This window comes from Aristolochia californica, unplaced genomic scaffold (genome assembly GCF_029961685.1).
Source record: "Aristolochia californica isolate CCGP_79_NKW_82.1479 unplaced genomic scaffold, dmAriCali1.0.hap1 SCAF_2, whole genome shotgun sequence".
Classification (NCBI taxonomy): Eukaryota; Viridiplantae; Streptophyta; class Magnoliopsida; order Piperales; family Aristolochiaceae; genus Aristolochia; species Aristolochia californica.
In genome coordinates, this window is record NW_027181881.1 from 36234916 (window position 1) to 36246894 (window position 11979).

The 11979-nt window shown below is 35.2% G+C and overlaps 1 protein-coding gene and 1 pseudogene across 1 annotated transcript; both read left to right on the plus strand.

Moving 5' to 3' along the window:
• The first annotated feature begins 3235 nt into the window (after nucleotides 1-3235).
• Nucleotides 3236-4156, plus strand: LOC137955017 (uncharacterized; annotated as a pseudogene).
• Nucleotides 4157-4197: 41 nt separating this feature from the next.
• Nucleotides 4198-8016, plus strand: LOC137955018 (uncharacterized). Its single transcript, XM_068801898.1, has 6 exons — nucleotides 4198-4659; nucleotides 4708-6018; nucleotides 6106-6398; nucleotides 6717-7062; nucleotides 7245-7359; nucleotides 7643-8016. Exons 1-6 carry the CDS (start codon nucleotides 4198-4200, stop codon nucleotides 8014-8016), a joined length of 2901 nt encoding a protein of 966 aa, XP_068657999.1.
• The last annotated feature ends 3963 nt before the right edge of the window (nucleotides 8017-11979 follow it).

Below are 11979 nucleotides of genomic sequence, written 5' to 3' on the forward strand. Positions count from 1 at the left end.
AAGAATTTGGAGACAACCTTCCTAGAAATGATAAAGAGCTATTCAACCGAAGGCACTCATCTTTGAGAAATACTATTGAACGAACTTTTGGTGCTTTAAAAGCTCGATTCCAAATGTTGAAAGTTGCTCCTCCCTTTTCTTATAAGATCCAGATGAAAATTGTAATAGCTTGTTGCATATTACACAATTATATACGTAAAGAGGATTACAATGATATGTTTGAATTGGAAGATGATGATTCCGATGATGAGGTAGGTGGAGGAGGTGATGAGGTCCGATTAGCTGGTGAAAATTTGGATGGAGATAGCGATGATAGCGATGATCTTGGGGATGAAGGCAACCTATCAACAACAATGCGGAGGCGTCGTGCATTAGAATCCACTAGAGCTACACAATTTCGAGATGCCATAGCAACTAGCATGTGGAGTGATTATTAGTGGTTGTACTTTATTGCATTTGAACATGTATGTTGTCGTTCGTATCTACTAAACTAGTCAGTTGATGATGTTAAACGCACAAACTCTAATTATATTGGTTGTTGTCATTTTATACCTTTTTGTATTAATTTTATTTATTAAGTATTTTTATACTATATAGTATGTTATTACAAAATAATTTATTTATTAATTATATTCATTTATGTTATTTTTAACTGTTTTATGTAATTTATATAATTTATTCTACTCACACGTAATTATTTTAATAATTAATAATAAAATGTAATCATTAATTGGTTTAATTATGCAATTTCTATAATTAATTAACCAATTTGGTTTATTTATTATATTCCCTTATGTTATTTTTAAATTTTTATGTAATTTAAATAATTTATTCTACTCACACGTAATTAGTTTAATAATTAATAATAAAATGTAATCATTAATTGGTTTAATTATGCAATTGCTATAATTAATTAACCAATTTGGTTTATTTATTATATTCCCTTATGTTATTTTTAAATTTTTATTAATTTTAAATAATTTATTCTAATCCCACGTAATTAGTATAATAATTTATAATAAAATGTAATCATTAATTGGTTTAATTATGCAATTGCTATAATTAATTAAACAATTAGGTTTATTTATTATATTCCCTTATGTTATATTTAAATTTTTATTAATTTTAATTAATTTATTCTAATCACACATAATTAGTATAATAATTTATAATAAATTGTAATCATTAATTGGTTTAATTATACAATTGCTATAATTAATTAAACACTTAGGTTTATTTATTATATTCCCTTATGTTATTTTTAATTTTTTTTAATTTTAAATAATTTATTCTAATCCTCCGTAATTAGTTTGTTAATTTATATTGAATTGTAATCATTAATTGGTTAATTATCCAATTTCTAAAATTAATTAAACCATTATTTTCATTTATTATATTCCCTTATGCTATTTTGTAATTTTTAATAATTTTATATAATATATTCTAGTCGCGTAATTAGTATATTAATTTATAATGAATTATAATCGTTAATTGGTTAATTATCCAATTGCTATAATTAATTAAACCATTAGGTTTATTTATTATATTTTCTTATGTTATTTTTAATTTTTTTATTAATTTTATATAATTTATTGTAGTAACACGTAATTATTGTTTTAATTTATAATAAACTATAATTATTTATCTAGAAAAGGACACTGAAATCTGTTTTCCAAGCACTAACACTGGAATCTGTTTTCCAGCCACTTCAACTAGCCTGGACTAACACCCAAACATGACTTGAAGTGGAAACAATTCATCTCACTTCAATTCAATTTTCCACTTCATTTCCACTTCATTGTGGACTAACCCCCCCTTAAGTGGAGTAGATCAATTACTCACTCAATACCAATTCAAATCCTCTTTTTGGTCTTCAAAAACTCAAGAACTCGTGGCGGGTTCTTAACCCAAGCAAGACTTAACTTTTCCTTATGATAGGTGCCATATTTATCAATTAAAAAGACACATTTTCCTTACTCATTTACAAAAATCCTTTAGGAAATGAAATAGCTCATAAGTCTTAAAGGTTTGGAGAAAGAATTAGCAATTCCAAAAAGTCATAAATCACCAAAAACCAACTGCTCTTTGAGCTCGCCAAAGTCCCTCAAACAATTTCTATATGTTTGGAGAATCCAAGTACTGGAAATCATAAACCAACTTGATTTAATAAAAATAAAATTAAGTAAACTACTGGTCTTGAATAATGAGAGATCAAGCTAAGTCTCAAGCAAGTCTCATATCATTCTTCCATCATATAACGGTTGAATTTATGGAAAAGAGAAATACTTCATTAACTTCAATCAGAGTACATGAACCTCTATTTATAATAGAGGAAGGTGGTAGAGTCAAATTACAATAAAACTACCTTTGTCCCAATTACACCCAAACTCTAACACTTAAAGACAAGTCCTAGCATAATTAAATAGCTTAATATAGATAAAAGACAAACAAAACCAAAACTAGAATTCTTCTAGGACATGACCATAAGATAATGATGCCTTTGTGAGTCCTTCTTGATCTTCCAAATTATGTGATAAGGATGCCAGTTTGTGGTAATCATGGTGGGTCCTACTTCTTATGTATTTGGGCCCATCTTGTGGCTTCCTTGGTCGTGTGGCCCATCTTATATTACTCTTAGATATGTGGGCCTTCCATGGTCATCTGGGTTTGGGCCTATCTTCCAATACTCCCCCTCAAGCTGGGGGTGAGAGAACAACTTGAACTACCAGCTTGCTGCAAATGATGTATATAATCTTTTTGTATAAAATGGCACATCTTCCAACACTCCCCCTCACGTTGTTGCGTCCTTCCATGGGGTCCTGCTGGCATAATATAAGTGAGAGTAAAAATCACTCCTAGCTGGTAAGACATTGCTTTATACTCCTGTCTTAATGCTAGATGTAGGGCACACTCCGTCTTCTGTATGTAGTGTGTCTATCGGCATTGCTCTGAAGTGTCCACCATCGTGTCCCTCCATAGGACAACAACTCTCAAGTGGTAGGAGTAATAAAAGCCATTACAAGGGGGGGGGGGGGGGGGGGTGGGGTGGTGGAAGTAATGGGTTTATTTATTTTGGTGTACCAATCCGGATACCGACTCTCATGGTATCTGGCGTCGTTGTCGGGGAGTGATTCTAGTTGATTTTTGTGTGCTTCTTGTGATCCTTATTTCGTTCTTGAAAAAAAATAATTCTTGATTTGTTTTTCATGTTTTATTAGAGTTTACTTGATTGTTTATGATTGTATCTCGATCTTCTAATCAAGGTGATTTGCAGTTTGATCCAGAAATAGAGAGAACTTTGCGCAGGTTAAGGAGAGAAAGTCAGAGGAATTCTGAAGAGAACAATCTACCTCTTGATTCCCCATTTGATAGCAAATTTTATTTAGAGGAGGAGAAAGTCATGGCTGGAAATCGAACTTTGAAAGTGCTTGCAACCCCTGATTTGAATCAACAACCATTATGCATAACGTTCCCTACTTTAGATGCTACTACTACATTTGAATTAAAATCCGGACTAATATATCTCTTCCCCAGTTTTCATGGTCTTGTAGGTGAAGATCCTCACAAGCATCTAAAGGAGTTTCATGTGGTATGCACGAGTATGAAACCCACGGGGATAGCTGAAGAGCAAATTAAATTATGAGCCTTTCCATTTTCTTTGATGGATTCGGCTAAGGATTGGTTCTATTATCTACCCTCAGGGAGTATTACCACAAGGAATGAGATGAAGAGATTGTTTTTGGAAAAATATTTCCCAGCTTCAAGGGTTGCCAACATTCGGAAAGAAATTTATCGTATAAGGCAGCATACGGAGAGTCCCTATACGAATATTGGGAACGTTTCAAGAAATTATGTGCAAGTTATCCCCATCATCAGATTAGCGAGCATCTTCTTATCCAGTATTTCTATGAGGGCCTTATGCCCAGTGGTAGGAGCATGATTGATGATGCTAGTGGAGGAGCTTTGGTAGATAAAACTCCTGAGGCCACGAGAAACTTGATTGCAAATATGGCAGCCAATTCTCAACAATTTGGCACTAGGCTTGACCTTCATTCTAAGAATGTTAATGAGGTAAGTATTTCCTCCCTTGAACAACAAATTGCGAGTCTAACTTCTCTTGTTCGTCAAATGGTTGTAGGTAATATGCAAACAGTGAAGGCTTGTGGGATTTGTTCAATAGTAGGGCATTCAACAAATATGTGCCCAACTCTTCAAGAGGAGCCCACTAAGCAAGTGAATGTGGCAAGTGGTTTTCCTAGACAATTGCAAAGGAAGTATGATCCCTATTCGAACATGTCTGACATGGGATGGAGGGATCATCCCAACCTTAGCTATGGGAATCCACAAGTTAATCAGCCCGCGACTCAAAATCACCCAAGTTACCAGCAATATAGGCAGCCATATCCCATTAGACAACAACTGAGCCAAACTTCCAATTCTGGTATGTCTTTAGAAGATATTGTTAAATCTCTTACGACTAATAGTTTGCAATTTCAACAGGAGACAAGGGACAATATTCAAAGTTTGGACAATCAGATGGGTCAGATGGCAACCGCAATTAGTCGGCTAGAGGAACAACATTCGGAGAAATTACCCTCTCAAATGGTAGTAAATCCAAGAGAGAATGCAAGTGCAATCATTTTGAGAAGTGGTAAAGAGGTTGAGATTCCGGTAAAGGCAATCCCTGCATCGTTGGAGAAAGAAAAGGAGAAAAATATTGTTGCAGACAGGAACGTCCCCAATGATGATGACGTATGTAAGCGTAAGTTTCCACCTCTTTCTGATTATAAACCAGTTCCTCCTTTTCCTCAGGCAGAATCTAGAAAAGATGAGCAAAATAAAGATTTATATGAGACTTTCCGTAGATGTGAGGTAAATATTCCACTTTTAGATGCTATTAAACAAGTGTCTCGTTATGCTAAATTCCTGAAAGAACTGTGCACAATTAAAAGAAAACAGAAACTTAACGGATGTGAGAAGGTGAGAGTAGGGGAGAATGTTTCTGCAATTATTCAAAGAAAACTCCCTACGAAGTGCAAAGATCCAGGTATGTTTACTATCCCTTGTACATTAGGTAACATCAAATTTGAGAAGGCCATGATAGATTTAGGAGCTTCGATTAATGTCATGCCATATTCTATATACGCTTCTTTGAAACTTGGACCTTTGAATAAAACTGGTGTTGTGATTCAATTAGCTGATGGATCTAATGCCTATCCTAAGGGTGTAGTTGAGGATGTTCCTGTGCAAGTTAATAATTTGATTTTCCCTACTGATTTCTATGTGTTTGATATGGAAAGTGGTGGCCAAACTGCTCCTATTTTGTTAGGAAGACCATTCTTAAAGACATCCAAGACTAAGATAGATGTTCATAGTGGCACACTTACCATTGAATTTGATGGTGAAATCATTAATTTTAACATTTATGATGCCATGAAATATCTTGGTGATGATAATCCTGTTTATTTTATTGATGTGATTGATTCTTTCACACAAGAAGTTTTTGAACTTGATGGAAAAGACAAATTGGAAGTTGCCATTAGTAAGCATATTGAGAAGGAGAATGAGGAGTTATCCTTGAGTTCTGATTTTCAAGAAACTGTTGCAGCATTGAATGATATTCCACAGTTGCAACATTCAGGTAACGTTCATTATATTGAGTTACCAATTTCTAACGAGAGGCCTTTACCCTCTGTTTTGCAAGCTCCCAATCCAGATTTGAAGCCTCTCCCCAGTCACCTCAAGTACATGTTCCTTGGAAATGGAGGAACATTTCCAGTGATCATCTCCAGCAAACTTGGTGCACCGCAAGAAGAAAAGCTTGTGCAGGTCCTTAAGGAGCATAAGACAGCTATTGGTTGGACAATTGCAAATATTAAAGGAATTAGCCCGTCTATATGCATGCTTCGTATCGTACTTGAAGAGGGAGCAAAGCCTTCCTGTCAACCGCAAAGAAGATTGAACCCGCCCATGATGGATGTAGTGAAGAAAGAGATCATCAAACTTCTTGAAGTGGGAGTGATTTATCCTTTTTAAGATAGCACATGGGTCAGCCTAGTTCAAGTGGTTCCTAAAAAGACTGGAATAACTGTTGTAAAAAATCAGAATGATGAGTTAGTTCCTACCCGTGTTCAGAATGGGTGGCGGGTTTGTATAGATTATAGAAAATTAAATGCAGTAACCTGCAAGGACCACTTCCCTTTACCTTTCATTGATCAAATGGTTGAAAGGTTATCTGGTCATGCTTACTATTGTTTTCTTGATGGTTATTCAGGTTATTTGCATATTGCAATTGCTCTTGAGGATCAGGAAAAGGCGACTTTTACTTGCGCATTTGGGACTTTTGCATATCGTTGCATGCCCTTTGGCCTTTGCAATGCTCCCTCCACTTTCCAAAGGTGTATGGTTAGTATATTTTCAAGTTATACTGAGCATATCATAGAAGTATTTATGGATGATTTCACAATTTATGGAGACTCCTTTGATACTTGTTTACATAACCTACACTTGTTCTTCAAAGATGCATAGAAACTAACCTTGCGTTAAATTCTGAAAAATGTCATTTTATGGTTGAACAAGGCATAGTTTTGGGTCGTTGTTTCATCCATGGGAATTGAGGTAGACAAAACTAATATTGATATTATTCAATCTTTTCCTTATCGTTCTAGTGTGTGGGAAGTTCATTCTTTTCTTGGACATGCTGGTTTCTACCGTAGATTCATCAAGGACTTCTCCAAAATAGCATTACCCTTGTGCAAGTTGCTACAAAAGGATGTGGCTTTTGAGTTCAATGAGGCATCCAAAAAGGCGTTTAACAAGCTAACAAAACTCTTGACTTTTGCCCCAGTTATCCAACCCCCTAATTACGTTCTTTTTGAGATAGTGTGCGACGCAAGTGATTATGCAGTAGGCGCCGTTTTGGGTCAAAGAATTGGAAAAGCATCCTATGCCATTTATTATGCTTCGAGGACATTGAATGATGCCCAGAGAAATTATTCTACCACTGAAAAAGAACTTTTAGCTATTATTTTTTCTTTAGAAAATTTCGATCTTATTTGCTTGGTACTAAAGTCATTGTTTACTCTAATCATGTAGCTCTCCGTTATTTGATGACGAAGAAAGATGCAAAACCAAGACTAATAAGATGGATACTTCTCTTGAGTGAATTTGATTTGGAGATCAAAGACAAAAGAGGGACAAAAAATCGTGTCACAGATCATTTGAGTCGTTTAGTTCATGTGCAGGATGAACTTCATTTGCATGAAACGTTCCTTGATGAGCAATTGCTCTTCGCGAGTGTGACATTACTTTGGTATGCGAATATTTTAAATTATTTGGTTACTAATATATTACCTCCTGGTTTGTCTAGGGCACAAAGAGATAAAATCAAGAGAGATGCCAAATACTATGTGTGGGATGACCTATACTTATGGAAGCATTGTGCAGATCAAGTGATAAGAAGGTGCATTCTTGAAAATGAAATTAGTTCTATTCTCACTTTTTTGTCATTCTTATGCTTGTGGAGGTCACTTTGGAGCTAAGAGGACGACCAGAAAAGTGCTAGAATATGGTTTCTATTGGCTGTCTTTATTCAAAGATTCATATTCATTTTGTAAGTCATGCGAACATTGTCAAAAGACAGGTAATATATCTCCAAGGAATGAGATGCCACAAACCCCCACACTAATTTGTGAAATTTTTGATGTTTGGGGCATCGATTTCATGGGACCATTCCCTGTATGTTTTGGTTATGTTTACATTTTTCTTGCTGTTGATTATGTTTCAAAATGGGTAGAAGCTAAGGCTACATGGACTGATGATTCTAAAGTTGTTACAGATTTTATCAAGTCTAATATATTCTTCGGGTTTGGAATTCCAAGAACTCTAATAAATGATCGAGGCACTCACTTTTGCAATCGAACTATGGAGACTTTGCTGAGAAAGTACCATGTGACCCACAAGGTGTCGACTGCCTATCATCCGCAAACTAGTGGACAAGCGGAAGTGTCAAATTGAGAGATCAAGTCCATCATTGAAAAGACGGTCAATCCAAGCAGAAAAGATTGGAGTTTGCGCTTGGATGACGCCTTGTGGGCATATAGGACTGCGTATAAGATGCCCATTGGTATGTCACCTTATTGGTTGGTGTTTGGGAAGCCATGTCACCTTCCAGTTGAGTTAGAACACAAGGCTTATTGGGCCATCAAGCATTTCAACATGAAGATGGATGAAAGTGGAGAACACAGGAAGTTGCAACAACAAGAGTTAGAGTAAATTCATAATGATGCCTATGAGAGTGCAAGGATTTACAAGGAAAAGATGAAGGCTTTTCATGACAAGATGATCTCTAGGAAGGAGTTTAAACTTGGTCAAAAAGTTCTTCTATACCATTCATGACTTTGTTTGTTTCCAAGTAAGTTGCGTTCTAGTTGGATTGGACTATTCATTGTTACTAATGTTTTTCTTCATGGTGCAGTTGAAATTCAAATTTTAGCGACTTCCAAAGTGTTCAAGGTAAATGACCATAGACTTAAAACTTTCTATGAAGGTTTCCAAGTGGAGAACGTGACAACATTGGACCTTAAGGATCCAATTTATACTAGTTAAAGATAGAAGCATTGAGTCGAGCCAATGACAATAAACAAAGGCACTGCTTGTGAGGCAACCCAAGGGAGTTTGTTTTTTTTCTCTCTTTATTTTTGCATTTATTTTTTGTTTATTTGTGCCTTCTCTTTACATTTGACCTTACATTGGGGACAATGTAAGTTCTAAGTGTGGGGTAGGGGATTTAGGTTGAGTTCCAAATCCGTTATTTTTTTTTTTAAATCTATATTTTTTTTGTGGTGTTTAATGATTTTTTGGTTGTCTATGTCATGAGCAAGATTAAATTAGGCTCTTGAAAGATTCATAACATGATTGAATAAGTAATCTTTCAACTGAAAATGAATTAGTCTAGTTATTTCTTTGAGGATGGTAGTGACTAAAATTGGTAGACAAAAGCATGTGAGATTTTGAGCCTTTAGACTGACACATCCATATCAGTCTCATTATATTCTTTCATAAGAGATAATCTTCCATGGATTTGTTTCTCTAGAACTTGCCTTGATTCTCTTTGAGGTCACATTGACACATGCATGCATGAACATGATTAAGGCCCTCTTTTTTATAAGCTACATAAGCCAAATAGCCTACCTCGTAATTATTATTCTTCCCTTTTGTTGAACCCCTTTGGGCTTTATTGTTATTTTTTTTTTGAACCCACGTTACATGATTTAAACCTGAAAAAAATTTTTTTTGCCTACCTGTAGAGCTAGTGGAGCATTGTTCATCACTATGGTACATGTGGGTGTGCAAGAAATAAGTGTGGGGGTGTTTGGATTTGTATATGGCAATGACTAGTGAAATGGAACATGTTTTCATCCTCAATTCATGAGCTCAATTGTTAGAAAAAAAGAAAAGAAAAAAAAAGAAAATGAAAAGTAAAGTGAAGAGAAAAAGAAAAGAAAAAAGGAAGTGATGGAGGGAATGACTTTTAAAGTTACAAACTGTCAGTGTTCATAATTCTTCCTAAAATTCCAAGAAAGGGGTCTATTCATACTAGATAGATACAAATGGAAGAAGATGCTGAGTGGAGTGATTGGTTTTACATGTCTAATATAATTGTGTTTGAGTTGATTCATTTTTGCTCCACTAGTTTCGATGGTTTTTGAGCTACATTCTCAAATATTTCCCACCTTGATCCTAAACCCCGTTACAACACTTCAAAAGTCCTTATGATTTGTGTTATGCAAATGATATGAGTGGTGGAGAATGAGAAGATATGCAAGCCTATGGTATATCATTTTCATAGGAATGAATTTGAGAGAAACACATGCCCTTCAACGACATGAGAGTCGAGTATTTATTTCTGTGAGGGTCTACTTATTTAGTTTACTCCATCTTTGAATGAAAATGCTTACTAAGTAATTGTAAGTTGTTTAAAAATGTTTGTTCATGTATGTTATGAATTTTGAAGAGCTTGGTTGTTTTTGTTGATGGGGTTACAACCTTGGTGTTTTTGGAAAAGTGAATTTGAGTTTTGCCCGAGGACGAGCAAAAGTTAAGTGTGGGGGAATTTGATGAGAATGAAAAATGTCATATTTTTATCTCCTAATGCTTAGACTTTTATAATTATTTGGTCCTAAATATACTCATTATTTATATATTTTGATTTAGGATGCAAATGGAAGCGATAAGTGGAAAACGAAGTTAATTGGGCGATTATGGACAATTTCGACATTACAACTTTTATGTTTTGAGTTTTGGACAATACGGGCTGTAGCCGGGTCGAAATGGTGCTTTACGTCGCGACATGTGCACTGTGACCCAGACCGGGATACACGAAAAGAAAAACCCTAAAACGGGAGAAAGGAGGGGATAAAAAGGAAAAAACGAGTTCGGTGCCCCATACCCTATTTGATCTTCTCCAGCTTTTCCTCTTTCTTTTCTCTAGTTTTTTTCTTGAGATTTCTTCATGGCCTTGCGTGGCTAAACTTTCAGACTTGGTCAAAGGAAACTGAAGCCTCGGTATCAATACAACTGTGAGATCTGATTTATTTTCATCATTCAATTTATGTTTTTAGTATATGATGTTCTTCTGAAATTTCGTTCATGATTGTCTCATTTAATTCCTAGGAGGCCTACTAGTTTATTACTCGTTGCAATCTAATGCTAGGTTAGATGTCAAATCCGTAATTGTTTGATCTCTCTAACCAGTGAAGTAATTGAGATTTGATGATTTGCTGCGTCAGAAATTATTAGATCTTGAGAAGAATGTTGGACTAAATTAAATGCAGCCACTTGTGCTTGTGTTATTTAGCTTCATCGATCTCTCTAATTCTTAAGGTTGTTTCTAGATTAAACCTTTAGCACTTGTCTTGGGTTGTTTAGTAGTTAGGGTTAATTGGATCGCTTTTTTTCTAATTAACTACGAAAGGAGAGATAGGAAGATAGTTCCAACGGTGAATATTCACGTGTGAATTGATATATGTTTGCATCGATGATCAGTTGTGGAATTCCGACGGTGGATGTTGACTTAGACCAAGGTTTGTTCTCTTGATTGATTTCGATTCTTTTAATTTGAATTGTTTGTAAGTTATTTATTTTTTAGTGTTTTCGTTATACACAAAACCCCCCATCCTTGTTCACGGAACATAAAAGTAGACTAATCACTCTTCGTGGGATCGATCCTTACTCGCACTACTACATATATTTTTAGGAGTATAGGTTTTATTTTTGGTTGCCTGCAACAACACACCAAATTTTTAGGAGTATAGGTTTAAAAATATATGTAGTAGTGTGAGTAAGGATCGATCCCACAAAGAGTGATTAGTCCCAATTACACCCAAACTCTAACACTTAAAGTTAAGTCCTAGCATAATTAAATAGTTCAATATAGATAAAATACGAACAAAACTCAAACTAGAGCTCTTCCAGGACGTGACCATAAGATAATGATGCCTTTGTGAGTCTTTCTTGATCTTCCAACTTATGTGATAAGGATGCCAGTTTGAGGTAATCATGGTGGGTCCTACTTCTTATGTGCTTGGGCCCATCTTATAATACTCTTAGATATGTGGGCCTTTCTTGGTTATGTGGGCTTGGGCCTATCTTCCAACAATAACCATCAACTTCATAATCAATAGGTCTTCATAACCTTGTAGGCAACCGATCTTGATCAAACTTGCAATATTTGAGTGTAAGAAGATCAAGGCCGTAATATCCTTTAAACACCAAGTATTAGCTTTCACAACTTCTCATATGAAAGCCATTAGTTTCTTGATGTAATAAAGAGATTAAGGGCTCGATGCATAGTTTGAATGTAATGACAAATATAACTAGAAATCACTTATCTTTCCATGGTTGAATCTTTTCCTTCAAGAGCACCTTGCATGAAACCTTCAAAGGTACTTAAGCATCACTTTAACGTGGGAGTCCTAA

Coding starts and splice junctions, on each gene's coding strand:
- LOC137955018 (XM_068801898.1), top strand. CDS start 4,198: ATGTGCCCAACTCTTCAAGAGGAGCCCACTAAGCAAGTGAATGTGGCA. Junction 6,019..6,105: donor TCAAACTTCTTGAAGTGGGA/GTGATTTATCCT, acceptor GTAAAAAATCAG/AATGATGAGTTAGTTCCTAC. Junction 7,360..7,642: donor TACTAATATATTACCTCCTG/GTTTGTCTAGGG, acceptor GTCAAAAGACAG/GTAATATATCTCCAAGGAAT.